At 40.4% G+C, this 17,512-nt stretch overlaps 1 protein-coding gene across 2 annotated transcripts; it reads right to left on the bottom strand.

Moving 5' to 3' along the window:
- Nucleotides 1–6,114: 6,114 nt before the first annotated feature.
- On the bottom strand, nucleotides 6,115–15,685 carry LOC310910805 (alpha-1-antitrypsin-like). 2 transcript variants are annotated; one of them, XM_083863817.1, is made up of 6 exons: nucleotides 15,599–15,685; nucleotides 12,136–12,216; nucleotides 9,872–10,513; nucleotides 8,911–9,181; nucleotides 8,235–8,382; nucleotides 6,115–6,564 (listed from the first exon to the last, which is right to left on the bottom strand). In XM_083863817.1, the coding sequence occupies exons 3-6, from the start codon at nucleotides 10,497–10,499 to the stop codon at nucleotides 6,355–6,357; spliced, it is 1,257 nt and encodes a 418-aa protein (XP_083719943.1). In that variant the 5' UTR covers nucleotides 10,500–10,513; nucleotides 12,136–12,216; nucleotides 15,599–15,685; the 3' UTR covers nucleotides 6,115–6,354. The 2 variants fall into 2 exon arrangements, with proteins under 2 accessions (XP_083719943.1, XP_083719944.1); XM_083863818.1 differs by lacking the exon at nucleotides 12,136–12,216 and having other exon boundaries at nucleotides 15,599–15,647.
- Nucleotides 15,686–17,512: the final 1,827 nt, after the last annotated feature.

Below are 17,512 nucleotides of genomic sequence, written 5' to 3'. Positions count from 1 at the left end.
AAGAACTTCTCCCTTTCAGAGTAGACCTTTAGAGGCACAAGGCCTTTTTCCAAGAAGAGTGAGTAATGTGTTGTCTTTGTAGTATTATATGAAAAACAAGAGACCTTTGCATTGTTATGGCATTTGTCCTCTTCTGGCCTCTAGTGTATGTAAACATAGCAACCAATAAAAATTCGTATTCCAATGAATATTTTCTGGGTTTTTTTATAGCATGTAATTCCAAAGGGTCTTCTATTCCTCCTACATTTTCATTTCTCTAAGATAAACAAGAGATTTACTATGTCTATGGGATTTCACCACCCAGGCAGCCAGCCACTCAGTGCTTATGAGGCTAACTGTGATATTTACTTAGTTTGGTCTTCATTTGGGCTTTAACTGATATTTTGACATGATCTTGGGTAATTTTATAATGAAATTCTTTGTTCAGAAGACCTTTGAGAAACAGTGGAAAATGAAGCTAAATGAAGAAAAAGAGCAATCATTAGGAAATATTCAATGAACCTTTGTTTAGCCAGGTTTATTTTATGGTTTTCTTGACCACAGAAATCTTATTTCTGTATTGGCATATTTATCCTGTAACCAGATGGCTGGATTCAGCAACAGTACTCATAATTACTGGTGCTCTGAAAGTTTTACTAGCTAATAATATTTCTGGTGAAAGGCATGGAAAATGATTTTCTTTAAGTCTGCAGTTTTAGAAAAGCAATTTTTCTAAATTGTTTTCCTATTTATTTCTGTAATTTTGCTGAGGCCCTTGCATGAGTTTCAGATCAGTTCCAGATCCAACTGTCTCATTTTTGGAAACCTGTAGAAATTAATAAACCCTCTCTTTTCGTGGTACAACTGAGAATTCTTCCCCTGAACCCTTACAACGTGTGGTTCAATGGCTGAGTCAGAGAGCTGGCTCATGTTAACTTTTATCTACTTTATTTTCCTTCTGTAATAGCACAGGGAGTGCAAGAGATAGGAACATAGAAGGGAAAGCAACAGGCACTCAGAATTTTATTTAAGATAGTTGGTTGGGGTTTTTTTTAGTTTGGAATTGTTGATACCATCCAACTAATTTAAAAGCTATGAGAGGACTTTCGCACAATCTACTCCCCACCTACAACTCTTGCAGGCTACCAAAAATTCTCACACCAAACAGCCTGCAAGATAGGAAATTAAATTCTTCAAAACTGATGCTCTTAGAGAGAAGGAATCCTGATACTGATTTCTCACTTTAATATCCATATCCATGTGTGGGCCTCAGCAAGGGAATCTGCACCTCAATCTTGACCTAAAGCCATCTGCTCTTTTGGGGACCTGGTTCTTCCATATGAACTGCTCTATTAGGGTCAGCTTGACCACTTTCTGGACTTCCACAAGACTTCTACAGCACTTCAGATGTTGATTTTTTTAGGTCTTAAGGTGAATGTCCAGGTTTGCAGAGTGTCACAGAACAGAATAGTGTTCAGTTTTTGGCACTTCATTCTTGAATAGGAGTTGAACAAAGGGTGGTGTAAATGCACTGTACATGAGTGAGTGCCACAGAGCCTGCAGAGATTTGGAAGGAATGGCTGTATTTCTAAATTAGATAGAAGTTTTGGTTTTGTACTTTCTTGTTCAGTGCCATATTTAAATGTTAAAATCAATCCTACCTGCAGTACACACAATCAATACAGCTGGCTACAGCTCCCATTAACATCCACACAGCATGTGGGCATGCAAAATTTTGATGTAAATGTGATGTACTTGCATAATGACTCACAGATTTACAAATGAGGACTAACAATTTTCATGGAAAACATTAACAGAGCTAGCAAGAGTTAACAGTCTTAAAAGACTAAAAACCTGATGTGCCCCTTTAATACTGCCTGTACTGGCACATCTTCAAAGAAATATAACTGGCGAGAATATCCATGTGATTGTGCATGTAATAGATACTGGCTAAGCCAGCAGTTCTCCCAGGGGCTCAAGAGAAATTCTTTGCTTGAATTCTCAGTCATCAAGGAGCTCCAGATTTACTAGAAGTAATATATGCTAAGTGGGGTAGCAGTATCTGGTTCTCTAACCAAGGAAGTCAAAGGCATTGGCCTTCTCCACAGTCTTGTGGAATTCCTTTAATGCATAGACCTGAGATACCCAGATGCAAGGCACTTGCAAAAGTGATACTTTAGTAAACTGGAAGACACATCAACCCTATGAAAAAAAAGAGGGGCTTGAAGAGACCTAGAGCAGAAAATGGATCCAACATAACAAGCTATTGCAGTACATTTTTACTATATGATTTTATGTTAGCCAAGGGCAAATAATGGTGGTTTTATTTCAGACTTTTTCTGATTTGTTGGCTATTTATGGTTCTTATTTCAATAGATGCATTTCAGACAAATCAAGAGAGTTCACAGTAACTTTGAAGTGCAATATGTTACTTTTCAAATATGACAGTTTACTGCCTACACCATTCCCCATTGCTTCTCAAAAGCCTTAATTTTCCTGAATGTCAGGTCAGACTGTTTGGAAATACAAAACAAAAGCACTGCTCAGATAATCTCCATCCCCACTTAGGGCTGACTGTGGGAGTTTTAAGTCAGGACTCCTGTGACTTCAGCTACAGTACTTCTGTCTCTTAACATTTCAGAAATGCATTTTTTCTCAGGTAGGGCCTTGACACCAAAAGAATCAGAGAGAGATGACTAATGAAGACACAGAGAGACCTGTCTGTTAAAATCTGTGCAGAATGGAGGTCAAACATTGCAAAGTTAATGCAGTCTAGTTTCACCCCTCATTGTGCATTCTGTATGCCAAATATTCCTGTATGTCCAATATTCCAATACGGTAGGAGTAGATGCTACTTTTTTAGTTAACAAAGAAAGTCATCAAGAATCAAAATGCATATCCTTGAGATTTTAACTAGTTACCTGTAGGTGCTGGTGGAGCATGAGGTGAAGCTATTTATCCCTGATAACACCAGGCCACAACATACGGGCAGTCCACTCCATGTGCTGGCTCCACATTTTCTCTCCCTTGGGTCAGTATGTCTGAAGTATGAGGGGCACTGGTATGTTGAAGTGTAGCAAAGGGTTCCTTGTACTCTTCAGAGAGATTTTGCTCTCCCACTTTTCTTCTTTCCACATTGCTCCTGAAAACATGAAGTGTCTCAGTCTGCTGGAGTTATCTGTTTGGCTCAGGGTGATATGTTTTCCTCTTGGTAGAATTTCAGTTTCAGCCAAAGCTGATTCAGGGTATCTACAGCTGGGCCAATGTGTTGCCTTTGGTTTGAAGGCAGACTTTCTGAACATCTGTAAAGCTTTCATTTTTTCTGTTAAATCATCATGTTCTTGCTATACTCCCCCTAGTTCCACAGTGGAGCTAAAATAACTCAGCAAATCAGCTCAACACTCCTGTTCTCTTCCAAATCTTTAAGCTCCTTTCCAAAATCCATCTAAGTTTCCAACAAAGTCTTTGAACTTAACTGCTTGTTTGAGAAATCACTAATCTGCCTTTTAAATTTTTTTTTAATTGTTCTGATTTGCAGTTGCAAGGAAGTAACAAAAGCATAGCTGGGAACTATCTTCTCAGCTGAAATAATTTTTCCACCTTCAAAAAACTACATTTAACCCATTAGACACCAAGTGAACTTGCACTATTTTCCGTAAGAAAAGCTCACAGTTCTGATAAGAGGATAATTAAGAATTTTTACGAAGGTTTTTATTTCAGTTATCTAGTATTTACTAGTAAACAATAAAACTGAGGTTTTTCCTGGGTATCATTTTGCAGAATTGGGCAGAGGGGAAGGGAAGAAATGAGGCAATATGAACAATTTCCTGTTTACTTTCATTCTTGCCTTCCCTTTAACGTGTGTCAAGTAGCTCACAGTTAACTGCTCCCCTAAGCCTCACCACTCCCAAAGCAGGGGAGCAATGACTGAGCAAGCTGTATTAGTAGTTGTGGATGAAGAGACTTGTAGCTTGGCAGCCCTGTGCAAAGCTAAAATCCTTGGCTTGTGTCCAACAGCAGACGTTTACCCCTTCAAGCAATGCTGAAACCATTTTATTTTCCAGAGAGAAAATGCGTTAGACGGGTATAGCTGACTCATATTTTCCATGGAGCATTGCTAGTCTTCTTTCTTTAATATCTGGATATAAGGGGGTGATTATAAAGAAAATATTTTGCATTAAGCAAGTCTAGGTCTGTGTGAATAGGTTGGCTAGAGGTTGGGGCTTTTTTCCCTGTAGGATTGGGGAAAGGTCTGTGCTTGCTCACATGAAAGACTTTAATATCTCTCACTGCAAAAATGCACACTATGGTTTTCTCTCCACCACATGACCTGCTAGGGCTCTCCCAAACCAAAATACATTGCAGAAGCATTTAGTAGCTCTGGCCCATCCTAGCCGGAAGCCAAAGCCCTGCAGCAGTGTCAGGGAGCCCCAGGCAGCCTCAGTGGTCTCTTTGATTCCAGCTCCTCCTAAGGAGGAGGGCAGAGCTGAGGCTGGAAACCCAGGGAGGAAGCAATGTCCTGAGCTGTCCTGAGGCTCAGCTCAGGCTGTGTTGGAGGAGTACCCTCCAGCTATTGATGCTGAGAGGACACTGTGAAGGAGCTCCTGACAGCTCATTAGCACCATCAAAGTGTTCTACCCATCCATTAAACAGCATTACCCATTGTGAGCCCCAGCTGAGGAGTGGATTCTGTGTATCTGCACCTTGTGCAGAGGTGCTAGCAGAGGCGACTGCAGGGCAGCCTCTGTGAGGAGAGGTCAGGACTGTCCTGTGCTGGACATGAGCAGTTCCAGCCCATTCCAGAGGGCTCCAACAGACCCACCACGCAACACAGCTGAGCTCCCCAGACAAGATGGTGGCACCTCTGGGGAATGCATCTGAGAAAAAGGAAAACACATTGTGTAGCAGTTGTGAGAGGGAGGACTAAAACAACAAGTGAGAAAAGCAGCCCCACAGACATTCACATCAATGCAGAAGAAGGGGCAGGAGGTGCTCCAGACTCTGGAGCAGAGATTGCCCTGCAGCCCCTGGAGAAGCCCCTGGTGAGGCAGCTGTGTCCCTTGGTGCAGCCTGTGGAGGACTGTGGTGGAGCAGAAACTCATGCTGCTTGAGGATTCCATGCCAGAGCAAATGGATATGGGCAAGAAGGAAGTTGCAGCTTGTGGAGAGCTTGTCCTGGAGCAAGGTCCTGCTAGGACCTGCAACCCCCATGGAAAGAAGACCATGCTGGAGCAGTCTGATCCTGATAGATTGGATCCTGCTGGAAAAACCCATGCCAGAGCAGTTCCTGAAGGACTGTCAACTGTCATCATGGTGGAGCAGAGGAAGGAATAGGAAGAAGGAGCAGAGATGAAGCATTGTAAACTGACCTCAACTCCCCTGCCCCTGTGTCTGTTTTCTTGTACCACTCAGAGAGAGGAGTAGAGGAATTAGAAGAGAAATTAAGCCTGGGAGAAGGAAGGGGTTGGGGGGAAGGTGTTTTCAATTATGTTTTTACTACTATCCTACTCTATTTTTAATTGCAGTTAATGAAATTAACCTGCTGCAGCAAGACTTTCCCTTCACATGGTGCTGTTGGTAATGTTGACTTCTGTTGGTAATGTTGACTTCTGCCTACTCAGCATTCAGGAAGATGCCCAAGTCACCTTTCTGCACCCTGAACATCAACTGAATGGAGAAAATCCTCTTGGAGGCACTCAGCAGCCTGAGCTTGCTGAAGCAAGTGGATGTCAATATAATCAGCTGTGGACAGCAGAGACATGGCCTCCAGCTGCAGTCATCAGTGTCTGGAACCAGAGGATGGGTTTTCCCACATCTGGTTCTCGTAGAGATCCTATGCTTTACTGTGCATGCACAAGACCATTAGAAATGATAATTTGTGCAATGATGTGCAGCTTTCACTGACACAAAAGCTAAATCCTTGCCTTGCCAGAAATGTTGGGCCTCTTATTCTGGAGCAATAGTGAGAAGTGTAGAAGGGAGCGAGGTTTGAAGCTGCTAGAAGGAAAATGATTATTCTTTATCAAGGAGCATCCACCATCTAAGAGAGGAAAGGTATAATAGCTCTATGTCTCCATTTCCCTTCCCAGAAGGACTTCAAAGATGAGGGACACTTATGGGATTCATGGTGGAATGAATGTATACCTGTTGAAGAACCTATGGCTGCCCATTTGGGCTGAGTAATTTTGTGAAAATGGCTTAGAATGTTTGTATTCAAATGTCTGTTTTGAAGTAAAGAAGAACTTGACAGAATTTTTTTTTTAATTTTTATTTTTTTAATTATGCTTCTGTTCACTTCTAGTCCTGCTTTGCAAAGAAATTTGTGGGATGTGCATGAACTCTCCTCTCTGCACTGGAGAGCATAAGTGCTCTGGCCTAGTTTTCCTTAGCAGTTGGGTTCACAATTTTCCCCAGGAAGAGCACTCCATCAGTGAGTTGGTCAATAACCATCATCAGGAAGGGCTTGTTGAAGGTGATTCGAGGAGGAGGAGGAAATATCATACTCATCATTGATATTTCCATCCTAGTCACTGCAGAAGCCTCTGTGCCATTCTCTCTAACATCCACTGTGGCCTTGTGAATTGCCTGAAAGGAAAACAGAGATTATTATCTAGGAGCAGAAAAGAGAGAAGCAGCTGGGGGAAAATTTACTTGCTTTAACATTGTGAGAATGTAATTCTTAAAAGAAAACACAGAATGAACTAGTGTGAAAAATATACTAGTGTCCAGCCTTTGGAAGACAAGCAAAGTTTTCTCTGAGTTCAGGAAAAGTTTTCTTCAACAGTCAGAGTCAAACATACCTGCTTGCAGAGACTGAGCAACATAGGGGATATTTATTATTCTGTTGTTTTTCAGAGTAAGGTTTTGTCCTTAATACTGAACACAAAAGAAGAAATTTTTCATTTTGCATCAATTTCTGTGTAAGCAAAATAATTCTCTCCACAAAAACAATAGTGACAAGCTTTATAGAGTGTCTTTCTGTAACATGGCCCAAGGATAAGATTTTTCAGGGCTTTCTGTGTTAGGTATAGCAAATTCGTGTTTAGGAATTCACACAAGCTATTTCATTGGGTTTGGACAGCTCTCTGTTTTCTTCCTTCATTGTCTGCAACACATCTAAAATTTCCTCTCATGAGTCTCTGCTTACCCTTCACCAATTTACCTGGCTTTCCAGGCATCAGTTCCATATCTACATTCCGTGTGTTTCCACATGACGTAGGGAGGAATGTGAGGAATCACAAATAATATATGATGGAAGGACCTCTAGAGGCCATTGAATGCCACCAACCCCCCTGCATTGTGTCACCACTGACACCAGACGAGGTTACTCAGGATTTGAGTATTTCCAAGGATAGAATTTCATAAGTAACCCATACTGGTTTTTGATCGCCTTCATGGTGATTTTTTTAACATAATACCCAATCAGAATTTTCCATCTTCTGTGTGTTGCCCCTTGATGTATCACAGTTCACCTGCAAGAAGAGTCTATGTCCATCTTGTCTGCCCCTTTCTAAGAAATATCTATAGGCAGTGCTAAGAATCCCCCTTCACCCTCCCTTCTCCTGACTGGCAACTCTGGCTCTCCCAGCCTCTCCTCATACATGCAGTTCTCCAGCCACATCCTGTTCAGCCTCCACTGGACTCATTCTGCCCCAGGGTGCCCTCATGTCCCTTGTATTCAGGAGCCCCAAACTGGATGTGTTGAGCTCCAGAGGTAGCTCAACAAGTGAAGAATAGAGGGAAGGCTCACCTCCATCATGACAAAAGGCATATACTCCTTGGGACTCTGGAGAAATAATTTTGTTTATCTGTGTACTCATTTCTTGTTTGTGAACTGGAGCTACCCCTGTCCCACCAGTCTGTTGTCCATGTAAACTCTGAAGTACTCAGACGATGTAATAATGGAAGGTGTATACATAGTCTAAGAATGACTATTCCCAGACCTATGCCATAACTATGATTCTTGTAATGCATTACTTCTTTAACACCAGCTTTTTGTGAAATTATTCATGCTATGCTTTCCAGTTGTTTTCTTCTTCAGAGACTTTCAGCTATATTTGTAGGATCACTGTGCAGTAAAAAATTTAATATTAAACTGTAGGAACAACAGCCATTTAATGTCTAACCTTTTCCTTCCTACCACCATTAAGCAATGAATACAGTCCAGGGGTAGGATTAGCCTGTTGGTAGGATTAAACCTGCATATGAACAAGGCAGAAAAATCTCCTGATTACCACCCCTGCTTGAATACTTACTTTAGAAACTGTCAGAGGAAGATTTTTTGCCACTCCAGAGAGATCAGCCCGATTACTGAACACCTCTGTCACACCCATTTTCTTAAACAGGCTCTCAAGATCATAGGAACTGGAGACCGAGAATTTTGGAAGATACAAATAGATCTCTCTTAAAAAAAAAAAAAAAAAAAAAAGCAGCAAGTTTATTATTGCAAGATCCCTTGAAGCAATATCTTTGCAGGTATATATCCATCCCAAATACCCATGGAGCTAAAGCTTGGCATTCTAAGACAGTGATAAATCTCATGTTAGAGAAGCAGAAACTGAGTTACCTGTCCCACCAGCCACAGTCTGATATGTAGCGCAGGGGTTTATGAAAGTAACTGACTGGAAAGCATCATGCAGACTAAAGAAAAATTGTATTTTCTTTTTAACTGGATTCCTCCTACTGAAGGCAGGTTCCTGAGGGCAGTCTACCCATGTGCAGAATCCTAACAGCTGGGAGCTGTGACTGGGGGGATGAGAGAATTCCCCTGTGGTATAAAATTGATAGCTTGTCTGAGTTAAAGAAGCTGAGTAGTGCTTGTTCCTCAGAGCTGTACTTAGCAGCTCATCATGGTATCCTAAGTTTTACCTTTCCTGGATGAATAATTTTAGCCTGTTCAATATTTAAACAAAGCCACAATTAAAATATTACCTTTCTTTAAATGAGCTCAACCAGTTAGACACCGTTTCTTTTAGCAGAGCATCTTCCACCTGTTTCATTGTCCCTTCATCAGGCAGAATAAACAATGAAGTAACATTTCCTTTGTATGGGATTTCTACTACCCAGCAAGACAACTTCTCATCCCTGTGGACATTAAAGTGATTCTTTTGATACATCATTTGGACCTTAACAGAATTCTTGGCATCCAAAAAGAAGTCATCTTCTCTTGTGCTGTAACTGTTAAAAGGTCTTTTCCAGGAGCCTTTGAAAAAAAGAATGAGTATAGAATTGAAAAAAAAGGAACTAATAAAGGTATGACACATTAATGAATGCTTAAAATAATATACTTGAACTGTAGAGACAGCAACAAACCTATCTCAATTTAAGGATGCTTGTTCCCTGGCCATGGAAAGAAGCTTCACTTCTTTTCAATGGTTTTAATAAAAATCACACAAGAAAAGTGTAGATTGAAGCTTGCAACGGAAAAGAAAAAGGAAAAGAAATGTATAAGTTGAGGCTTGCAGCAGAAAACAGAGTATTTGCCTGTTCAGATAGTGGTAAGTCTTTCAATGACTCCAACTATACAAGCTTCAGTCTTATTCTTTTCATGCAAGTGTCATCTGTGTTGGACCATGTCCTGCACAGCCAAACACTTGTGCCTTTCAACAAATGATCATAAATTGTGAATATCTTCAGCTCTGATCCTGATTTAAAATTTATATGACATTGATCAGTACTTCTGCTGGTTCTTTTATTTTTTCATTCTTTTAAAAATTTCTCATATAGAAAATGATTCTTCTTACCTGTCTTTCAAATATTTTCCTGTGTAATTTAAAAATAGAAAGAAGTGTTTTAAATTAGATTATAGGATGTGTTCACAATGTGTAGAAGTTTTTTTCCTTAGAACTTCCAGAGCTTATTTGTATAGCTGCTACCCATGTCTGTCACTCACCTTTAAAGAAAATGTAGTTAATGAGAACCATCACGGTTTCTGGATCAAGACTCTTGACTAAATCAACAAATTTACCATGTGTTTTTGTTTCCACGTACTTATTGATTTCCTTTATAGCCTCTGGATTCTGGAAGTTGCTAGAAACAGCTTCAGCATAATAAAAATTTTTGACATGATCCATGAAGGTTTGAAGCAATTCCACTTTGTTATTTACGAACAGGGCGTTGCCCATGTTCAACTGGACTTCTCGCTGAGGGTCATTCAGCAGCTGCAGGATATGCTGAAATCCCTCATGAATCTGCTGCTCACCCATCTGTGTCAGGTTGAAGGCAAGGCCTTTGTACAGCTCTCTGAGCGTGTTTGATCTGGCCCCCAGGGCGAGCATTGTAAAGGCAGTGGAGATACTCAAAGGAGAGAATAAAATGTTCCTGTCATCAGATTCATCTCTGATCTGCTTGTAAAGCTTAAATGCAAAGTCAGCGTTGCTGGGGGCTAGCTTGACATGAGGCAAGTTTTCACCATCAGCCTGGGAGTGATCTTCTGGAAGATGGTGTATTTGTTGTTCCTGCTGTTGACCCTGGACTTGAAGTCCAAGAAGCAACAAATACAAATACAATGCAGACTTCATTGTCCTGAACAGTTCTGTTAAGAAAAAACAGGGCAGCTTTTAGATCTAGAGAAATTTTTCTTTACGGGATAAAAAGATTTTGTATTCTAGATACTGATTTTCAAATGTCAGACATTAGAACTACTATCCTTCTTGGAAATACTCTCCTACTTGGCCTCTGGACAGGCTGTTTCTAGTGAGTTCTCTTAGTCTGTGACCAAGGAGCAAAGGAAATAAGACAATAATGTGGTATTACCAGGGAAAAATCAGCTTTCCTGAGGTATTACATGTGAAATAGTTCTTTCTTCTGACCAGCATGGCCTCAGTGCAGTCCTAAGTGCCTTGGGCTACATGGCTGAGTTCATGTATTGGCACCCATCTATCTGGTGAGTACTTTGGCAGAGGGTCCAACTTTTGTTGACATGTTCCTGTGGTATCCATGGTCTTGTTAGGACATTGGTTTTCAAGAATTGCAGAGACAGTCAGTTATACCAGGTATAAAATCCACCTAAATGCTCTGCTCTTAAACTGTTTATATATTTCTGCCTCTTATATAGCAGCTCTGAGTCAAGATCTATATTATTTCAAGATTTTACCTTAAGTGTTTCAGCAAATTAAGGCTAAATTGAGGAAGTTTATAAGACACTCTATATAGCACATAAGCTATCCATAAAGTTGTAAAGCCCAAGACTTAAGAGCTTAGGAGAAGCTGCAGTGGAATCTGCCTTGCTGAGTACATGTAATTTGACTACCTTTCCTTTTCCTTCAATTGACATAAGCAAATTCTACATAAGCCCACAGTCTCTCTTCTGTCATTTTGGAGGAAGAACCCTGTGACAATTGGAGAAGAATGCTCTCCATATGGTGCCTCACCTAAATTATTTCAAATGACAGAAACTCAAACCCATGAAGCAAGCAGTGACCTTTAGGAAAATAGAGATGGTCTGAATACTGTTCATAGCAGCTGTATACTTATTCAGAAGTATGAGGTTCTACCCAGAATCTGCCTCAGGCTGCCAGGTTCAGGTCGTGCACTGGACTTATGATGGGGAGTTGTTATTTCCAGGTTTTCCCTTTCCTGGCTGTCCATTATGAAAAACTGGAGATACAAGCTGTTGAAGTTCTGAGTTATGGGAGCTATGCTCAGCATGTCTAAAATGCTGGGTATAAACACTGACTCAGGAAAAAAAAGGCATTCTAGCTCTTGATAATTCATTTTGTTCTGGTAACAACTCGTTTCACAATTTCTGAAATCTGCCTTTGAGAGAGAATGATTTCTCTTCCAGGCCACTTGACTGTGAGTAGGCTGGTCTTTAGGCACACTAGACAGAAATACAGCAACTCTCATTAGCCCTGCATCAGCCTGGAATAATTGGGACATTGAGATTTCAACAAAATTTACTGCTCTGGGAGCAGAAACAAGGTTTTGTTCTTCATCTTGCTATTGATTGTTGGACCTCATATCCCTGTCATCCTGTCACTACAGGTAGGAGCTGGATCACTGAATGAATTCTGCCTCAAACATTCAGAACATGCTTCCAGAAGCTAAAATAATTTCCAATTACTGTACAAAACAAATTAATCTCAGCAGTAAATAGCAGGGATCACACAGAGCATAAATTCAAAGACTTCTAAGAAAGTATAATATAGTACTTACTGTGCTGGACTTTTCTTTCACAGTGCTTTTTCCCTCCTACACAGTTTCTTCCTAATATTAATATTCCTAGTATTTACTCCACTGGTAAAGATTAAACAGGGTAAGTAAGAGTTATTTGCAAAGCAAAGATTGAGTAAACTATTTTTTCCCGGATATCAAATATTTAATGTCTTTTTCCCATCACATAGCCAGAATGATGCCAGCACTTTGGGCTCTAAAGGGAGAGAAAGACTAGGGACTTTGCTGGCTCAAACTAAACTGTAAGTAAAAGGGCTTTGCCAATAACCGTGGTAAATGAGTTCCTCAAAACAGAACTGGAAATCTAAGAAAAGGCCAAAAAACATGGATGCCCTGTCCCACTGAACTTTCTGCACAGGATACCCTAATGCAACAATGACATCTAATTGAGTACCTAAGGCAGCAGCAAGTTTGTTCAGGTACAGCTCCACCCTGCCCTAAATGGCATTATTTGATGGGCTCAGAACACTGGTTCGCTTTTTGTGGACCTTTGATGAGTATTAGAAACTACTAAAGTAGAAAGCAAACCATAGCATGCCTTGAAAAATAACCAAAATAAGAAAACAAATGGGAGAATGAAATAGGCAAACCTTTCCATAGCAAAATGATAACTTGGGAGAAAATATCTTAACCCCTTGTTCTATCTATGCATAGGATAAGCACGAATTACATACATATCATAAGTATCTTACACTGGGATCCCTCTCAGAGGAAGCTGAAACAGGCACAATTTAGCTCTTTAGGAGGTTATTTAAGGATGAGTTGCATGGCATTTATCCTAATTAGCAATGACTAATTATTTCCGTTGAATGTACATGATTTTCCCCCAGGTAAACTTACAATTTATCTACACAAGGGAATCAACGATCATTGTTATTGCTATGTAACTACTCTCTCTTACAAAACAGAGGCAGTGCTGTCAGAATATATTCCTAAAGAAAGGGTTTTTTTATGATATGTGCAAGTACTCAGAAAGTTTATTGCAGAATTATGTGAAATGACCAAGTCTCAGGAGTAGCAAGTATGCTGTTGCTTAACTCTAGCAAAGACAAGATATTTTTCTCAAGCCTAGGCCTATGTAGGCCTGCTTGCATAGATAGCATTGATCTTTCAGGCCAGTCTTAATGCTTGGCCAACTATCTGAAGGATGTCACCATTTCTTGAGATGAATTTCTGGGAACAGCAAAGCTACTACAGTGATTCCTCTCCTTTCTCCCAGGAGATGCAGCAGCACTCAGCATGTCAGGGAGAGAGTAGAAAGTTGCTTCTGCTCCTGCTCACAACTCCCAGGCACCAGATCCTCTGACCCTAGCCCAAGTATCTTCCTGGACAAGGTTAAGACCAGCATTTACAGCAGACCCGCAAATGATCATTTTCAAAAAATCACCTTCCCAGCAATTCCAGACAGATCAGTATGGTTAATGAATCCATAAGTCACGCCCAGTCCTTTGAAAATCTCCCTTAGGTCATAGGTGCTGGAAATAGAGACTCTTGGATAATATATGTTGCTTCTGTTGAAGGCAATGGAAAATGAGGGTGAATCACCACACAAAGGTATCACCTGCATGTGAGGTAGGTGGCAAGTCTGTGAAAACACAGGGAGAGGAAAACTGTTTCCTCACTGCACATTCCTATTGTTGAAAATGGCTGTGTTCCCAGAACACAGGGAAATGCAAGGTCAAACTAGAAATTTGGGGTGGTTTTGCAAAAGGAGAGGCATCCAGGGGAATTGCACAGAAGAGAGTGTGGAGTTCCTGGAAGCTTTGAGATAAGCAGTGGCTGGGACAAGGGGGAGTCTTGTTCCAGGAACCAGGGGAGTCATATAAAGGACTGACAAACATGACCTGATAATGGTCTATATGGAAGGAATAAGGAATAATTTCATTATCTCTCTCCCTACTCTCTGCCAGTGATTCTGCCCAGTTATGCAATGTGTCTTGGTTCCTCCTTATAGGAGCAATTTCATCCCATATCATTAACTTATTTTTTTGCTGCTTGGTCATCAGATTATCATATTTCAGTTGCTGCTTGGTCATCTGATTATTATATGCTGCCTTTGCAAGTTATATTTGAGGGTTTTCCAGGGCAAAGGATTTCTGACTGTAAAAACAAAAAATCAGCAATATAATGGTGTACATTGTATGATAAATCCTCATGCAGCTGTTTCTTGTTTCCCTACAAAGATGTATCATTCAAGATATGTCTACAAAAGTTCATCTAAATTAACTTCTTGACATATGTAACTCCATTAAAATCCAAAGATTGGTATCATTACAAAACTGGTGTAAGTAGAATAAAAATCAACTCCTTTCAGTAATTTTTTCTTTTTCTGTAGAGAGCATCCCAAATATACTCTCCATGTCTTACAAATACTTCAACCTTTTCTCCTCAAATAATAAAAGTACTTTAGGCTCCCATTTCAAAAACCAGCATCACTAACAGAAAGAAGAAAAAGCTGAAGGCTAAGCAAAAGTCTGTGACAGAACTGGGAATAGAATCTAGACCTTTCCTACTTTGTTGTCAGCTTCTTTCACCAATGCAATAGGAATCTTTGAGTTGAATTTTCATATAAACTCATAGTCTCCTCGAAGAAAGCTGTATAACCAGAACCAAATATTCTATTTTTCCCTTCTGTGTTATATATCAGAAGAAAATAGCCTTTTATTATCAGGCATGGTTCCTTTTCTCAAAACAGACATTTTACCTTAGATGATTATTCCATCAGTGTTCAGAAAATAATATTTTATATTTTTTACTTTGTCCATTAATTTCCTAGCATTGAATGAAAAAGTGTTTCCAAGAGTGTACAAGCATTTAAGGCCTGATGTGAATTCCACTGGAGTCAATCAGCCAGCATTGTAATGTTCAATATGGGTAATCTGTCACTGACGGCTCATCTCAATTTTTTCTGATATATTTTCCATTAAGTTCTCAGATGAAAATAGTAGAGTTGTAGACCTACCTGATACCACTAAAGCTTTTTAAAGCTAGTTGTTAGAAGTTTTGTAAAATACATCCAAATAAAATGGGTGAAAATAAGTAATAGTAGGTAGAATTCAAGACTAAAATTTTTCTCTCAAAATGTATCTTAGCTTGAATTTCTTTTTTCAAAAGATACATCAAACTCAAGTAGATAAGACTACAGACCAAAACCCTGAATTAATAACAACAGTACAGGAACTTAGATGTGGCATGTATAACTCCCAGAAATCAAATAAATTACAAAAAATGAAAATTGTTGTGCCCTCATGTCACAATCCGCTAACACAAGCGGAGGTCATGATGGTTCATTAACTGATCTCAGAGTGCAGAAACAACACAGAGGGGATTTCAGTATTAATCAAAACAAATGCACCTTTATTGAGTGCCAACAGCAAATGCAATAGAAGGATTAGAAAGGAAATAAAGGCTAGAGAGAGAAAGAAAGGAGGGGGGTTATAGCTACCAACAAAGAGACGAAATCCTCGTGGTCTGGCCAACAGATCTGTCTTCTGTGGGCAGGTCTCAGTCTTTGGTTAACTCAGGGGTTTTTATAGTCTTTTCGAGGTCTGCCAGGGAGGAGGATCAGGATGGTTTGTTGAGGGAACAGGTACACGACAGTAACAAGTACAGACATGCCAGTTCTGAACAGGACAAGCCCGTCCCAGCAGTGAGCAGGACCCATTGTTTCAGGACTGGTTCCCATGGGAAACCAGTCTTGGTCCAGTGAACACACCTGCAGGCAACACTTGGCAAACAAGTGTACTTCAGTCAGGCCAGTGTCCCTGTGTTAAAATTTTAAGGGTCTCAGTTTCAGTCCTTGGGGGGGGCTTCAATCTTCGTCCTTGACGGCAGTCGTGAGGCAGATGAGGGATCTTTGGACTGTCTTACACCTCTTGAGTGCCAGTGAGGCTAAACACCTTCCAAAGCCTGAGCCTGACTGGTAGCTCTGGAGCCCAGGGAGACCAGAGCAAAAGCATTAGAGAAGCTGACCAGGAAGAACTCTTGGGCAGTCAGTTGCCTGTAAAACTGTAAGGAAGAGTGCAGGTTTCTGAGTATCCATTGGCAGCACCCAAAAGGAACTCCACTGTGGGCCTGCTGTTCCTGTGGAGCTTAGTTTCCTTACTCTGCTTGTGGCCACTGAGCTGTTGACAGTTAAGGACAATAGGCTCACATGCAGCAAAGGAGCATTTCATGAAGTCATGGATAAAGAAAAAGTGAAATTTTAAAAAGATTTCATATCTGGGTACCACGCCAAAAACAACTCCTGAATTAATCCATCTGGCCCTTTGAGAACTTCTATAGTTATTACTTTATCAGGTTATAGCCACATTTGTCATTCTGATTGTCAGTAAAATAACTTCTAAAAAATTTTAGCAATCAAAAAATATGAGTTTCCCTTTGGTCTGGCACTGTCTTTGAGAATGAATTGACCACCTGGGATTTGGTTATATCTTTCTGGCTCAGCATTAATTTGGCAGTAATATTACTGCAGTGATGCTCTGCTTTAACATTACTGCCAGGTCTGAGGAGTGAGGAGCTCTTTCTCACCTCCATCTCTGCCTGCTCTCTCTGCCTGCCTCTGCACAGTTGTTGGAAGGATAGCTACATGATCTTGGCCTTGGGTGCTCAACCTTTCTCAACAAGGGGTCCACCTGCCAAGGGAGACTCTCCAATGGCCTTTTTCTGCCAGCTCATTCCAGTTTGCAGTGTCAGGCCACACTTAGCAAGTATCTGGGTCCTTGAACTAGTGACAGACTTTCTGGACCATAACAAAAACTTTGGTTTCAATGTTTTTAAGGAGGAAAGGGGATATAGATGATGGACAGTGCCTATGCTTCCACAGTAAGTTGCATCACATTTTAAATTTCATTTGAGTTCATTTATGTACTTTTAGTACAGTTTCAGACATGTACCACCGTACAGTTCTTCCAAACAAGTACTTGTGTTTGGAGTCAGCACAGGCCAAGGGACTTTTCCAGTAAGTAGATGGGATGACTTGCAGGATCTGAGTTAAGCAATGTGGGTACTACCTCTGATAAGTCAGTTGACCTTGTGGTTACAGAACAGATAGCATAGAACTTTATTTACCAGTATGGATATAAACTCTGGGAATATGATTAATCTCAATGTTTGTTTTTTCCCCTTTCCAGGTATTCATATCCTGTAGTGGTGTGGTTTTGATTTTATCAGTTTTATGTATGTATTTGTTCCTTGTTTTATATTGTTTTTTGTAAGTTGTAATGGTTTGCCCCATGTGACCCATGTTCAACCCTTCTTGGTTTTACCCCAACCCTAGTTATGTGTCAATCATAAGTTATACAGCCCCTGGGTCTTGTCTGTCTCTTTGGGGTCTCTCCCAAAAGTCTGGAAAGTTCCA

Source organism: Zosterops lateralis, assembly GCF_965231275.1.
Source record: "Zosterops lateralis genome assembly, chromosome: 6".
NCBI lineage: Eukaryota > Metazoa > Chordata > Aves > Passeriformes > Zosteropidae > Zosterops > Zosterops lateralis.
Note: the sequence above shows the minus strand (reverse complement) of the source record. Positions and strands in the feature narration are given on the sequence as shown.